The sequence below is a fragment of the Esox lucius genome, chromosome 3 (genome assembly GCF_011004845.1).
Source record: "Esox lucius isolate fEsoLuc1 chromosome 3, fEsoLuc1.pri, whole genome shotgun sequence".
Taxonomy (NCBI): domain Eukaryota; kingdom Metazoa; phylum Chordata; class Actinopteri; order Esociformes; family Esocidae; genus Esox; species Esox lucius.
In genome coordinates, this window is record NC_047571.1 from 136,612 (window position 1) to 153,317 (window position 16,706).

At 42.4% G+C, this 16,706-nt stretch overlaps 1 protein-coding gene across 4 annotated transcripts in view; it reads right to left on the reverse strand.

Annotated features, from left to right (window-relative positions):
* tpra (translocated promoter region a, nuclear basket protein) overlaps positions 1-16,706 on the reverse strand; it is a 160,489-nt gene that overhangs the window by 107,905 nt on the left and 35,878 nt on the right. For all 4 annotated transcript variants that reach the window (XM_013132787.4, XM_013132788.4, XM_013132785.4 and 1 more), the window contains exons 12-16: positions 12,193-12,390; positions 11,966-12,073; positions 7,069-7,286; positions 4,714-4,877; positions 3,127-3,263 (exon numbers count right to left, since the gene is read on the reverse strand). In XM_013132787.4, the coding sequence (XP_012988241.3) occupies positions 3,127-3,263; positions 4,714-4,877; positions 7,069-7,286; positions 11,966-12,073; positions 12,193-12,390 (825 nt within the window). The remainder of the gene's footprint in view (positions 1-3,126; positions 3,264-4,713; positions 4,878-7,068; positions 7,287-11,965; positions 12,074-12,192; positions 12,391-16,706) is intronic.

Sequence of the window (16,706 nt, forward strand, 5' to 3'; positions counted from 1 at the left end):
CTGTGCTAGTCACAGTTTGTCCATAACGAACACCATGTTCAAGCATAAGGGAGTCCATCAGTGCACGTGGCACCAGGACGCCCTAGGCCGCAGGTCGATGATCAACTTTGTTGTCGTCTCATCTGACCTGCGGTCGTATGTCTTGGACACTCGGGTGAAGAGAGGGGCGGAGCTGTCAACTGATCACCACCTGGTGGTGAGTTGGATCCGATGGCGGGGGAGGAAGCTGGACAGACTCGGCAGGCCCAAGCGTACTGTAAGGGTCTGCTGGGAACGTCTGGCCGAGTCTCCTGTCAGAGAGATCTTTAACTCCCACCTCCGGCAGAGCTTCGACTGGATCCCGAGGGAGGCTGGAGATATTGAGTCCGAGTGGACCATGTTCTCCACCGCCATTGTCGAAGCGGCCGCTCGGAGCTGTGGCCGTAAGGTCTCCGGTGCCTGTCGAGGTGGCAATCCCCGAACCCGGTGGTGGACACCGGAAGTAAGGGATGCCGTCAAGCTGAAGAAGGAGTCCTATCAGGCCTGGTTGGCTTGTGGGACTCCTGACGCAGCTGACGGGTACCGACAGGCCAAGCGGGCTGCAGCCTGGGTGGTTGTGGAGGCAAAAACTCGGGCCTGGGAGGAGTTCGGTGAGGCCATGGAGAAGGACTATCGGCTGGCCTCGAAGAGATTCTGGCAAACCATCCGGCGCCTCAGGAGAGGGAAACAGTGCCCTACCAACGCTGTTTACAGTAGAGGTGGGCAGCTGTTGACCTCAACTGAGGATGTCGTCGGGCGGTGGAAAGAGTACTTCGAGGATCTCCTCAATCCCGCTGTCACTTCTTCCATTGAGGAAGCAGAGGATGAGGGCTCAGAGGTGGACTCGTCCATCACCCGGGCTGAAGTCACTGAGGTGGTCAAGAAACTCCTCGGTGGCAAGGCACCGGGGGTGGATGAGATCCGCCCTGAGTACCTCAAGTCTCTGGATGTTGTGGGGCTGTCTTGGTTGACACGCCTGTGCAACATCGTGTGGCGGTCGGGGACAGTGCCTCTGGGATGGCAGACCGGGGTGGTGGTCCTTCTTTTTCAGAAGGGGGACCGGAGGGTGTGTTCCAACTATAGGGGGATCACACTTCTCAGCCTCCCCGGGAAAGTCTATGCCAGGGTTCTGGAGAGGAGAATACGGCCGATAGTAGAACCTCGGATTCAGGAGGAACAGTGTGGTTTTCGTCCGGGCCGTGGAACACTGGACCAGCTCTATACCCTCTACGGGGTGTTGGAGGGTTCGGAGAAGGCATTCGACTGTGTCCCTCGCGGCATCTTGTGGAGGGTGCTTGGGGAATATGGGGTCCTGGGTCCTTTGCTAAGGGCTGTCAGGTCCCTGTACAACCGAAGCAGGAGCTTGGTCCGCATTGCCGGCAGTAAGTCAGACTTGTTCCCAGTGCATGTTGGACTCCAGCAGGGCCGCCCTTTGTCACCGGTTCTGTTCGTAATTTTTATGGACAGAATTTCTAGGCACAGCCAGGGGCCGGAGGGTGTCAGGTTTGGGGACCACACAATTTCGTCTCTGCTCTTTGCAGATGATGTTGTCGTGTTGGCCCCTTCTAACCAGGACCTTCAGTATGCGCTGGGACGGTTTGCAGCCGAGTGTGAAGCGGTGGGGATGAAAATCAGTACCTCCAAATCCGAGGCCATGGTCCTCAGTCGCAAAAGGGTGGCTTGCCCACTTCAGGTTGGTGGAGAGTGCCTGCCTCAAGTGGAGGAGTTTAAGTATCTAGGGGTCTTGTTCACAAGTGAGGGAAGGATGGAACGGGAGATTGACAGACGGATCGGTGCAGCTTCTGCAGTAATGCAGTCGATGTATCGGTCTGTCGTGGTGAAGAAAGAGCTGAGCCGCAAGGCGAAGCTCTCGATTTACCAGTCAATCTACGTTCCTACTCTCACCTATGGTCATGAGCTTTGGGTCATGACCGAAAGGACAAGATCCCGGATACAGGCGGCCGAAATGAGCTTTCTCCGCAGGGTGGCCGGGCGATCCCTTAGAGATAGGGTGAGAAGCTCGGTCCGCTGCTCCTCCACATCGAGAGGGGTCAGCTGAGGTGGCTTGGGCATCTTTTTCGGCTGCCTCCGGAACGCCTTCCTGGGAAGGTGTTCCGGTCCCGTCCCACCGGGAGGAGACCCAGGGGAAGACCTAGGACACGCTGGAGGGACTATGTCTCCCGGCTGGCCTGGGAACGCCTCGGTGTCCCCCCGGAAGAGCTAGAGGAAGTGTCTGGGGAGAGGGAAGTCTGGGCATCCCTGCTTAGACTGCTGCCCCCGCGACCCGGCCCCGGATGAAGCGGAAGAAGATGGTATGGTATGGTATAGGGAGATATTCCAGAAGAGCAAAGCACATCCTAGACTACATTAACAAAAGGTAATGTATTATTATTTTATGAATTTAGTTTAGTTTAAAACAGGACATCTGTTGCTATCATTCATAGGAAATTCCATTCACAGGAAGTCACGTTCTGTCAAAGCTCGCTGTAAACTGTAATTAGCCAATGGGCTTACAGGAATTCTATGGAATTCTGGGTAGTCATGTCTCCTGTATGGATAGGGTTGCAACCTGAAGTATTGTTGAACAACAAAGAGGCAACACCACTGTGATTATTTTAATAAACTGAACTCTATTGGCTCAATAGTTATGTCCTTAACAAAAAAGTGATTCTATGTAAAGGCTCATCCTACAGTAATGAAAGACAGCAGAGCCTATTTCACACAATAGCCTGCTGAAATAGCAAGACCTTTGAATGTAGCATGAATTAAAAACAAGCCATGGATTAACAAGACAGTATTGTAATAATGTAACGTTTATCATTGGATTATGAACATACAATAAGTAATAACAAGCAAGCTAAAGATAGTGACAGATGGGCAAAATCTAATCATATAGTTAGAACACAGCCTAAACTGAAAGATAGTAGACAGTAATTAATGTGGTCTACCTTTAGAAAAGTTTGAGTAGACCAAACTTAATTCACATGATACCCTCAGGGATATAGCTAACTGGCTAATGAGTTAACAAATGAGGTAGCACTGTGGAAAATACACATGATACTGTATAATTTCCTCTTGTCAAAAAATAGAATCCCTGGGGGGCCAGACCTGTTTGAGGGCAGCCTTTGCTTGGGTATTCTGGGCAGACTCAGATGTTGCAGCTCTCATAGGTGTTGACCTGGTAGGAGGGGGGAAAGAGGGCCGGCTGGGGGTGTAGGTGTGGGGAGTGACATCACGTGGAGGACCTGGGAATAATCAAATTTGCATCTGATCAATATTAGAACAAATAATTTTCCTAAATAGGACCTCAGACTATTTATTTGGTTGACCAGCCACTGTGGCAGGTAGATAAAATCTATTACCAGATCATTTACTATAACCATTAGAAAAAAAATCTCCCACTTGTAGGGGAATTTGATAACATTTGGACTTACTCTAGTCGATCTAATCTAAAGAATCAATCAACAAATTCACATATGTGCATGCTGCGCAAACTAGTTAAACAATCATTTTCTTTATTCAGGTCTTTGTGGGACCCAGCAAAAAAAATACTGAAAAACTGCATGATGCTCAGTGTAGTAAGTTAATCTAAACCAATGTGCTTTTTAGAGTGAGTCCTTGTCTGCTTTTCCATTTTAGTTTAGGTTCATATCAGGTGCATTTTTCCTCAGGCAAAACATCTTTTACCTATCACGCCTCAATCTTGGAATTCTATTCATTATGACCTGAAGTTGAAGATCACAATATCCATTTCACATTATAAACAGTTGTTAGGTAAATATATTACAGTGAATTGTTTGCCATTCTTAATGTGTATTTTCAACTGTTTAAATCTGTTATTTTGTATGTTTTATGGCTGCGGTTGAAACACAGGGCACCAATGAAAATGAGAACTCTGTCCCAATAGTTTTTCCTGCACAAATAAAATAGAAGTACAATCATGAGAAATCTGAAGAAAAAGGAAACTTCAGAGCTCAATTGTCCCAATTTGCCATTCATTAGAAGAACGATCAGCTGATTGCCCATTGCCACTTTTAAGCAAATATTGTACCCTTCCAATAACTGGACAATCCACCTGTGCATCACTGGAGTAATCAATTAGCAAAATAGTTATTTGCGGCAGCACTAGTGTTCGTTTTCTACAGTGTCACATTTTGTACAGCACATTTGCTCACTCTTGACAAGGGAGCACAAGGGAGGCGCAGTCAATTTCATTAACATTCGCTAGTGAAAGTCCAAAAACACCAAATATTTCAATTAGCTCTTAAATATATACTTACATAACTAAGTTGGATTGCCAGTATTTTCCACTTTCTAACATTATGGATTGTGATGTTGATCGTGATGTTAAATTCTTCTGCCCAACTGCAGTTGAGTTAGAATGGCGGCACAAGTTGAGATTTTATTATGGAAACTGATTTTTTTTTCCTTTGATGAACAGACCATAGAGCAATTTATAACCAGTGCTAGCTAGATGGGCAGACACCATGTGGAGACACTCAGATGATTTACAGAATTGCAAGAAAAATAAATTGGCAACCAGAGGGGTGTAAAACATTTCACAGGTTCAATGTTCATCCACAGCTTTATCATTGGATACAATTGTGAAGGGAATGTTGCTAGGGGTTAGGATACATGGGGGTTGAGGAGTGTTATCAGTGTGTAGGTTTTTATAATAGTAGCTGAGAGGCTCACCTTGGGGTGGGAAGTCTAAGCCAGTGCTCTGGGACAGCAGAATTCGATACATGTCTCTCTGCCGGGCGTTGGAGTCAGCCAACTGCTTCTGCTGGTTCCTCTGTTCTTTAATAATCTCCAGCTCCTGCTGGACATTGTCCAGCTGCTGCTCCAGCTGGGTAACACTACATATAGACAGGACATGAGAAATATAGTTTAACTTATGGTTTACATTTACTGCTGGAGATGATGTATTTCCTTACACCGCTCCTTGTGCCAACACAGCAAGAACAGGAATTAACCATTCATTTTGAAATAATGCACGGGTAGAAGCAATGATACACTGTTCAAACAATTTAAAGAAACATATTAGGAAGCTTAAGTGATTGTGAATCAATGTGACAACTGGAGGCAACAGCAAGACATCCCCCCCAAAAAAGGGAAGGGTTCGGCAGGAGGTGGCCACAAACAGTTCAAAATTCAATCAATCAATCAAAATTTATTTATAAAGCGCTTTTTACAACAGCAGTTGTCACAAAGTGCTTTACAGAGACACCCGGCCTTAAACCCCAAGGAGCAAACAACAGTAGTGTTGAATTTCAGTGGCTAGGAAAAACTCCCTAAGAAGGTCGAATTTTAGGAAGAAACCTAGAGAGGACCCAGGCTCAGAGGGGTGACCAGTCCTCTTCTGGCTGTGCCGGGTGAGATATTAAGAGTCCAATTGGAATAATAAATAAATTTCTCTTGGCTAAATCCAGAGTATATTTGATTTTAGACTAGGTCAGAAGTATGACCAGGTGGACAAGGACAGGAATAGCAACGGTCCCCCCAAACCAGGTAATCCGCAGGTGTGGACCAGGACCTCATCTCCTTCTAAAATTTAAAATTGGAGGAAACTGAGAAAAGTTAGTAGTACATCCCTCATGTCCCCCAGCACAATAATATAGCAGCGTAACACCTTGGAAACTGAGACGGGGGGGTCCGGTGACACTGTGGCCCTACCCGGGGGAGGCCCCGGACAGGGCCCAACAGGCAGGAAATCAATCCAACCACATTGCCAGGCATCAACCAAAGGGACACCCACCAACCGCAACCCCCCTGAATGAGGGCCGAGTATTGCTAGTAGCGTACAGCCCAACTGCACAAGTGCGCAATAGAGAGTCAACAACAAGCCAGTGACTCTTCCCCCGAAGGGCATTGGAGGGAGGGCATCCCAGTGGCGACGAGAGCCCACCTGGCAAGACCGCAAGGGTGGACAGTATCAAGCCTACTGGTCACCTTCACGCCCCCGGGCCAGGCTACACCTAATTATAAACCGTGCTGTAGAGATTAGTTTTTAGTAGACACTTGAAAGTTTGCACTGAGTTTGCATTTCTAACCTTAATTGGCAGATCATTCCACAGGAGTGGAGCTCTATGAGAAAAGGCCCTGCCGCCAATTGTTTGTTTAGAAATTCTAGGTACAATTAAAAGGCCTGCGTCTTGCGATCTAAGGTTACGTGTAGGTATATATGGCTGGATCATTTCAGCAAGGTAAGTAGGAGCAAGTCCATGTATTGATTTATAGGTTAAGAGTAAAACCTTAAAATCAGCCCTAACCCTAACAGGCAGCCAATGTAAGGATGCCAGGACAGGAGTAATGTGTTCAAATTTTTTTGTTCTAGTTAGGATTCTAGCAGCTGTGTGCAGCACTAATTGAAGTTTATTTATTAATTTGTCTGGATAACCAGAGATAAGAGCATTGCAGTAATCTAATCTAGAAGTAACGAAAGCATGGATTAATTTTTCTGAATCAGTTTTTGATAGGAAGTTTCTAATTTTTGCGATGTTTCGAAGATGAAAATAAGCAACTCTTGAGACATATTTTTTATGTTCTTCAAAGGAGAGGTCAGGGTCAAGGGTAACGCCAAGGTTTTTTACAGTTTTTTGGGATACGACCATGCAGCCGTCGAGGTTCACAGTGAGATCTGCTAACAACGCTCTTTGTTTTTTGGGTCCTAAAAGGAGCATTTCTGTTTTATTTGAGTTTAAGAGCAAGAAATTCTCTGAACAGTTGTTCTCTCCTGATCCTTCCTGACTGATTCTTCTCTAGTTTAGAATTTTGCTAGTATCCTTGTCACCACTGGTAGCATGAAGTGGGACCTGCAGCCCATTCAGGTTGCATAGGTAGTCCAGTTTCTTCCAGGATGGCACATCCATACGTGCCGTTACAAGAAGGTTTGCTGTGTCTCCCAGTAGTCTCATCTAGGTCAGGTAAGAGAACCCCCAGGATACCATCTGCTGTCTCATGAGGAGCATGCCCAGACGTTGTTGGGAAGGTGTACAGGCACGTGGGGGGCATACATATTACTGAATCAAGGTATTTACAAATACTTACCATGCAGACTTGGCCTCAGTCTGCTCTCTCTCCCTCTGTTCCTCCAGCTCCCGGAGGCGCACCAGCATACTCTGATTCTGCCTCTGCAGCTCATCCACACTGCGGAAACGAACCTGGCGAAGTCTGACAACCTCAGAGCTGCTGCTCACATTGGCAGTCTCATCGTGGACAATAGGATTGCCCCGTACTTCCTCCAGCTCCACCAGCAGCACACGCACCTATAACAGGAATAGGAGAAAATGCAATTTAACCCTCCCAGGTTGAAACCCGTGGAAACAGTGCTCATTTGCACAAATAGGTATGAAAATAGAAATCGCCATCATCGTCCGGTTTCAATGGCATATTATTTGTAGCCACTTTCGTGAAGCGTTCCGTGTATAATTTGGGTTGTCTGTGTATTATTTGGGTTGCTATGGGAACTTTTCACCAGGCAACGACATTGACCATGCATCTTAGAAAGGCTAATGTGTAGACAAGAATAGGGATTACAAGGGTGTACATCACTATATATGATGTTATGAACCATAATACATTGTTGGGAAGAATACATTTTTGGGAAGAAGTTGGTAATTTTTTTGAGTTTATAAATTATATAAGTCCAAACGTATCTAGCGATCTAGTGCTGCCGTTCTGCGTCATTACACCCCAAAAGAAGTGATAAAATCATTATTTGTTATTTTAGTGTGTTTTATTTCTAGGTAGAAGAACAACATTTTTTGGGGGTGCCTATATTTTTTACCTTCTATTATAAAAAAAATTCATTATTTTCAACCCAATACAGTGTAATTTGATAGTAAAGGCATGAAAATATGAGGGAATACCATTGACACAAAACTTAATAATGCTTTCAAAATAAATGTATTATGGCAGAAATATTTTCCAATTTATTTTTGCCTTTCCAATAGATGAGTTTTCTAAATGGTGACCCAGAAGTCTGTTTTTGTGTTTTTTTATTGTAGCCAAGGGGGTTGTGATTACCAGGATACATCATAATAGGTTGTATCTGTTACAGAAATGAATCTAGGACCCAAAATGTCCAAGTAGTGAAATCCGGCAGAAATTCCCACCGACCACTTAGCCCTTTCACATAAAAAAATTCTAATGACGAAACCCATTTTATTTGCGTAAACTTAAGTTCACTTCGCAACATGTAGTCTGACTACCATTCCATAAAACCCATATTTTCAGTTGGTGACAAATTATATTCCACATTCAGGTAAAATACTAATATGCATATTAATAAAAAGATTCACCTCTTAGTTAAAATTTACATATGAGTACTGTGATTAACGGCAAAATTACAAGTGATTAACTGGGGGTCTTCTAAAATCCTACAATTTTTTAATTGACCATTAGCAAGTAATAGCACTTTCACATGAAATAAATGTTATGTGGATATAACAGGCACATATTGGTAGGGCTATTAAACAAATGTACTTTATATATAAATGTGCTCAAAAGATTGCATAACCTTGTAGAATTGATAATATATGTACCATTTATAAAGAAAACACAGGTCTTTTATTTCTTATGGGAGACACTGTAGGTGTCATAACAGAATGGCACAATCACAAAACAAAACACAGCTACAAAGAAACCCTAACCCCTAACCCTGGTCACCAAAAAGTCCAAGAGCCTCCCATTCGTAGCTGTTGTGCAGAAGACGGCAAATTGTCTGCCAGTATATTCTGATAACATGCTGCATTCATCTTGCCTCATTAAATTTCACAAGATTGCCTGTGCCTTTCAAGCTTACACATACCCAAAACATCAATGAGCCACTACCATGCTTAACAGTGGGGATGGTATTCTGTTACCTATAGGCCTTGTTGACCCCTCTCCAAACACATCGCTTATGGTTGTGACCATGAAGCTCTATTTTGATCTCGTCACACCAAATTACAGGGTGCCAGAAGCTGTGAGGAGTGTCCCGGCGTCGTCGGGCATATTGTAACCAAGGGTAGGGTTAAAACAGCTCTGTAAAAAATTAAGAGACCAAGAAATTTCCTTTCCAAAAAAGTTCAGAGGAACAGAAGCATTAGCAGTGGTCTCTAAAAGTAGCCAGGCTACTTGGCCATGGCCTAGTGGCCAACTGGCCCTGACCCATGTCAGTGGAAACAGAAAGAAGTCTGGACATCAGGGTAAAACACCAGTGGAAATGTGGTATTAACGAGAGTAAGACGGAAGTTCTACTATTTAGTTCCTCAATTGATTTGGGGGGGCCATCTAAAAATGTGGGGCCATTGACCACAAATGTGCACCTCCCTTGCAATTTTTCAGCCTTAAAATTTCAGATTAATTCTCTTGTCAAAGGTAGCTTTGTTTCATCTGAGAATGATGGCAAAATTAAAATCCTTCCTCTCCTTTAAGGACTTGGAGATTGTTATACATGTACTTAAATTGAATATTGCAATTTTTGGTACTTTGGAATTTGTCACTCATTATCACGCTGGAAGCTTGTCCAGAATGCGGTTGCTAGATTGTTGAATGGTACCAGAAACAGGGACCATATCTCCAATATTGGCCTTGCCTTCACAAGTCAAATATATAATAGATTTTAAGGTGATGTTAATTGTCTTTTTTGTTAGTTTCTATTTATTTATTGTTATGTTTTGATTGATTACTTAAGTTTGTGCAGCACTTTTTTCAGCATTGGTAGTTTTTAAATGTGCTTTATAAATAAATTGACTTGACATTGGTGTATCTGTATTTAAATGTATCCCCGGTGAAAAGCCAGATCAGAGTATGTGAGTGGAGTGGGAGAGGAGCAAGCAGCGATATTTGAGCGGGCCAGAAGGAAAGTTACATTATAAGTTAATATTAAAGTAGTTGGAAATTGAAAGGCTTTGCTACAAAATCCTTTAATTTAAGCCATAATCATAGCAACACACTTCCACTTGGGAGAGCGCAATGGTTTACATTTTATGATATTATTTAATGAAATTAATATTCATAAATATATTGGCAGAGAGTCAGCAGGAACGAGCACTGCAGGAAAAGCAACATTCGAAGACTACTTTTCTGCACAGAAAGCCCCAGCAGCATCGCAGGAAAGAAGTACATGAATGAGACTCTTTAAAATGGTTCAGATGGACTATGAACCCTTAACCCGCAGAGAAAGGGAAGGGAGGCGGCACCTCGCAAGTGCAGCCCAACCAGGCTACACACAATCTTGCTATAGTACTATTCGAGATGCCCCATGCAATATTCGATAAGACTTGACGCCCTATGAAACTAGGCGATGGGTTTGTAGTGTCTACCAATATTTGGACAAGCAGAAGGGAACACAGTTTCCTAGGCTCTGTTGCCAGTTTCATTGACCGGACATTTTAAGTGTTGTTGAGCTGTGACAGAGTACAAGTAACATGGTCAAGGCCTTCAACCTACCTGGTTTAGGGGAGAGCAGTAATAAAGAAGATGAAAATCCGGAATCCGACACAGAGGCAGATTGGAGAAATCTACAGATCGGGAGTGCATCTGAACACAGTCTGCATAACTCGATGGAACAGCCCATTACGTATGATTGAGTCTGAAGAATCGAAGATTTTCCAAAAGAGACGTATTATGGCAAAATAATCTGAAGTCTACATCCGATGATGCCAAACACACCCTTCGGCATCAGGTTCTGGCAGACACACTGACGCCACTAGCAGACTTTACAGATAAAATCCAAAAGGATTTGGGGAACCTGGGCATGATTCTCCCCACGCTGTTTTTAAGAACATTTTGACTACCTTATCTCAGCCCATAGACATGCATTTCTGCATTTGCAGAAACACTATCAGAGAATGTATCCAATTGTTATGTGCAGTACTATAAAGATAAGCATCTTATCCTGGCTGCTGTATTGGATCCAATATTTAAAACTGAGTGGGTTATAAGAGGAGATCTGGTGCGTAACCAGCTTGGAGAGATATGCCAGAATGAACATGAAGCCACTTTGGCCCAACGCCTTTTTCTAAAAGCTTTAGATTTTATTTTATCCAATATGTGCAATATGTAAGCTATAGTTAAATGCTGAGCATTTAATATTTCAAAGCATTTGCATTATTCTTTTACATGTAACCCACTGAAAAAAATAATTTGTATATTTTTGGCAGCATGCTGATATGGCTTCGTTAGTTCGGAAATGCTCTTAGTGTATCGGAAATCGGAAAGGCTTTCCTTATGTATATATACACACGTTTAATAATAAGCTACTAATACAGTTCTATACCTGTTTGAGCGCATACATTAGTTAAAAGGCTGTCTAGATTTGTAGTCTATTTGGAATTATAATTATTGTATTCTCATCCTTTCATGCCGTTAATAAACAAGCACAATTAAAACACTATACGGTTTTGGTTATATTTTAATATAAAATGAATACAGGACATAATCACAAAAAATTGCATGGTCTTGTTTGAATTATAATGAAACAAAAAAAATGAATGGAGCGAATTTGGAGCAGCATTTTTTTTTCTGTGAGCGTAGAGCGCTTTTGAGCAGAGCGATGTGAAAGAGGGGAATTTCCAAACGATCCGCACCCCTCACATACTGTGCTGTAGATGCAAAGTATACCAGTACATTGATAAACATGGAAAGCAACTAAGAGTGTTGATGTGGAATGCAAAATGTATCTGCTGTTTTGGTACCACGTACTAATAGTGTGAATGAAAAGTGCACATGCCCAGATGATTTGTCTAACTGTAAGGGCGTGAAAGAGAAACTGACAACACCATTTTGCACAGTCACAATTTAAATTACAACAAAAATGTTATACAATGAATTTCCATAAACAAAGACATTTTAAATCCAACTTATTCCAGAAGAAAATGTAAGTGTGCCAATATATTACACCAAAACGGTATATTACAATTTTAAAAACATAATAGAAAAGAATGACATAAGTATATACCTGCAGGGACATGTCCTCTAACTGTCTCCTAGACCGCTCACTATCCACCTCCAGGCTAGAGCAGTGTTTTTTGGCATCATCTGCCTCCTTCTGAAGGCTGTGGATCTCCTAGAAATTATAAGAGCTCAAGATGGGTCAATCATAGCCTTAAAACTCAAGTTATTTTTCCATTTGTCTCTTCTTCTATAAGGTGACAATGACCATGACCCAGATTCCATTGATCTCACCATCCTGGCCTGTTCCAGCTTGACACAGAGGCTGCTCATGGACCTCTGTACATTCTCATATTCCTCCCGCTGGCGCTTCAGAATAGGTGCCTTCTCTTCCACCTCTTGGACAATCTCATCCAATATCTGTGTCACACGCCGGTTCTCCTGCTTCTCCACAAGCAACTGGCCCTGGACATCCACAAATGCGTTGTACAGCTAAGAGAAAGCACAGAATAATTAGAAAGATGTCTTCCAGTCTTTTAAACCCTTTAATCATAATAAGAATGAAAAATAGGGCTTTCAAATTGAAACCATTTATTACAGTAATGTTTTGGAATTATGAAATATTTTCCACCCAAAAGTATTTCTGGAACCATTTAAAATTGATATTAAATATTTAAAGAAACAAAAAGGTAGAGATAAGTAGATTCGAACTTTAGAATTTATAAATGAAATAAAGTTACTACTAAATTATTGATAGTAAATCAGTTCCACAGGGATCAGTTCTCGGACCGCATCTGTTCAATCTCTGCATCCTACCTCGGGGCCAAATTCTCCAAAACAACATTAACTACCACAGCATGCCGATGATACTCAAATATACACGGCTCTCGAACCGTATGACAACAGCTCAATAGACTGTGTCACTGTATAGAGCACATAAATACCTGGATGAACCAAAATTGTCTACAATTAAACCAAGATAAAACAGATTGTGCTTGACAAACAAAATTAAATAAGTATCAGTAAAGAGCTGGACTCTTGGGTCCTTAAAACCAGGGATAAAGTGCGTAATCTTGGTGTTCTGATAGACTCAGACCTTACATTTAACAGTCATATCAAAGCGGTCACCAAAACAGCATTCTATCATCTAAAAGATGATAACCAGAATCAAAGGCTTGGTGTCCCAAAAAGACCAAGAGAAGCTCATCCATGCATTTATCTGTAGTAGGGTTGACTATTGTAATGGCCTCTTATCTGGACTCCCGAAAAACAAAACAACTGCAGCTCATTCAGAATGCTGCTGCTAGAATGTTAACCAGGACCAAGAGAACAGAGCACATCACTCCGGTTCACTTGATGCAAATGTACACAAATTCATATCATAGACGATAGATAAGGAAGAGAGAGAGAGAAACCACCAAAGTCTGTGAGGAAAGTCACATGACATTGAAGACGACAAAGCTTATTTGTAACTTTCAGGATTTAAAAGGAACCCCAAATAGTACGACTTGTTGGCCTTATAAGATAACGTGGGGGTCAGCTATAAAAAAAGGTGGTACAAAAACTCCAAATGTTTTGTTTGTTAAAAAATGCTGAAAATCCATTCACTCGTAGGCTGCCATGGTTATGTACGCTCACCTAAAAGATTAGGAACACCTGTTCAATTTCTCATTAATGCAATTGTCTAATCAACCAATCACATGGCAGTTGCTTCAATGCATTTAGGGGAGTGGTCCTGGTCAAGACAATCTCCTGAACTTAGTGCTGCTTTTGACACTATTTATCACTCCCTTCTCTTAGAGAGACTGGAAACCCATATTGGGCTACGTGGACATGTTCTAGCCTGGTTTAAATCTTATTTATCTGAAAGATATCAGTTTGTTAGTGTGGATGGCATATCCTCTGACAAGTCAAAAGTATGCTTTGGTTTTCCTCAATGCTCCATCTGGGCGATGTAATCCGAAATCACAATGTAAACTTTCACTGTTACGCTGATGACACAGTTATACACTCACCTAAAGGATTATTAGGAACACCTGTTCAATTTCTCATTAATGCAATTATCTAATCAACCAATCACATGGCAGTTGCTTCAATGCATTTAGGGGTGTGGTCCTGGTCTCCAAACTGAATGTCAGAATGGGAAAGAAAGGTGATTTAAGCAATTTTGAGCGTGGCATGGTTGTTGGTGTCAGACGGGCCGGTCTGAGTATTTCACAATCTGCTCAGTTACTGGGATTTTCACGCACAACCATTTCTAGGGTTTACAAAGAATGGTGTGAAAAGGGAAAAACATCCAGCATGCGGCAGTCCTGTGGGCAAAAATGCCTTGTTGATGCTAGAGGTCAGAGGAGAATAAGCCGACTGATTCAAGCTGATAAAAGAGCAACTTTGACTAAAATAACCACTTGTTACAACCGAGGTATGCAGCAAAGCCACAACATGCACAACCTTGAGGCGGATGGGCTACAAGAGCAGAAGACCCCACCGGGTACCACTCATCTCCACTACAAATAGGAAAAAGAGGCTACAAATTGCACAAGCTCACCAACATTGGACAGTTGAAGACTGGAAGAATGTTGCCTGGTCTGATGAGTCTCGATTTCTGTTGAGACATTCAGATGGTAGTCAGAATTTGGCGTAAACAGAACGAGAACATGTATCCATCATGCCTTGTTACCACTGTGCAGGCTGGTGGTGGTGGTGTAATGGTGTGGGGGATGTTTTCTTGGCACACTTTAGGCCCCTTAGTGCCAATTGGGCATCGTTTAAATGCCACGGCCAACCTGAGCATTGTTTCTGACCACCATGTACCCATCCTCTGATGGCTACTTCACACAGGATAATGCACCATGTCACAAAGCTCGAATCATTTCAAATTGGTTTCTTGAACATGACAATGAGTTCTCAACCCAATAGAGCATCTTTGGGATGTGGTGGAACCGGAGCTTCGTGCCCTGGATGTGCATCCCACAAATCTCCATCAACTGCAAGATGCTATCCTATCAATATTCGCCAACATTTCTAAAGAATGCTTTCAGCACCTTGTTGAATCAATGCCATGTAGAATTAAGGCAGTTCTGAAGGCGAAAGGGGGTCAAACACAGTATTAGTATGGTGTTCCTAATAATCCTTCAGGTGAGTGTATTCAGCTCAACGCATTCTAGGTAGTGACGTGTATAGGTTGTACCAGCTGCGCCTAGAGTTTTTCCAATGTACCAGCTAGGTTTTGACAGTAGGCCTACAGTAACAGCCACTGTACAGCTGCATCTGACTGGTTTACATTCGCCTGCGATGCCGCATCGGTTATACTTGGCGAACAGTGTAGGCCTACAGTTATGGATACATTAACAGCATCTGGTGGCTTGTCGGTTACCTCCATGATTGGCGTAGTGTCTGATGATCCGTCTTCTACGACTGAAACTGTAGGAGTGGGTTGTTGACATCCTAGCAGGAGAGTGTCCAGAGTCTCTTGCCTTAGCCGTTTTTAGCGCGGCATTCCCTCGCTATGTGCGGACGTTTAGGCTACTTGTGGGGAAAATTGAAGACACAGAATTTTGGTTTTAGCCTTCGCTTGTAACCAGCAGCACCTGTGAGCTGTTTTAGCCGACTAAATGAATCAGGGCTGAAGTTGCGTGAACACAGCTGTGGGACTTTAGGGAGTTGTACTCGTCCACAAGCAACATCCCCACTGTTTTCTTATTTTCTTCTCGTGAGGAAAGCAGTGGAGGCTTACGTCACTCACCTTGTTGCCTTTGGACTGGAAATTACAACCAAACGCTGCACAATGTGTCATTATAATCACTTTTTGTCTGTAGCTACAGTTAAACTTTGCGCCATTAGCTCTCCTCTCAATATGAAAACAACCATTACACGTCATCGACCCAGAATGCATTTCGCACACCAAAAATAATGGCTGCCTTAGTAGTTCAAATTCTGTAATACACAGAGGATTTTTTAAATAACGAAAATGTATTTCTAACCATGTTTTTTTGTAGGAGAGAGTAATTGTAGCATATTTAGGCCTATCTATCTTAATAGTCAGGATTCCTTTTAAGAAAAGTTGCCTGATATATTAATAAGTAGCAATATCTTAAAATAAATTCTATGAGATACAGGGAGCCAGTGCAGAGATCTAAGGATTGGTGTAATGGGTTCTGCTTAGTTTGTTAGAACTTGAGGAGAGGCATTTTAAATGCAGAGATGCAAATTTTGTGACCTGAAATAAATATAGTTGCTTGCTAATTAGCGTACATAGCATTAACTAACTATTAGGCTGAATCTTTTGAACCATTCATGCCACAGTAACGAAACCAACTTAGTTTCAGACATTTAAGACAAAATTATGTCAATTGTTTTTATATATGCTAATTAGTGTAATTAGCTATAATTAACTATTAGGCTGTAGGTTTTGAACCATTTGATTGACACAAAACCAACTTTGTATCTCCAGGTTAGCCTTTCCCAATTCATACGATGAAACATTTATTGATCTTACATATGCTAGTTAGCGTAAATTAACTATAAGGCTGTATATCTTGAACCGTTCGAGCTACAGACAAAAGCCCTTTCATTGGTAACACCGCCACTATGTCATGCTAACTTATGTTAATTAACCACACCAACACTATCTCTTGAAAAATAGACTCCAAACCTTGAAAAGTAAACACTATTTTTAACCATAAATACTTTTTTAAACTGCTAGCAAGCACACTACACTTCTTTCAGGAAATGTAATGCTCTATTTTCATACTGCCTTTATATATTGTTGGTTTGCCAACAGAGACCTGGTTGGATCCCATGGTGCC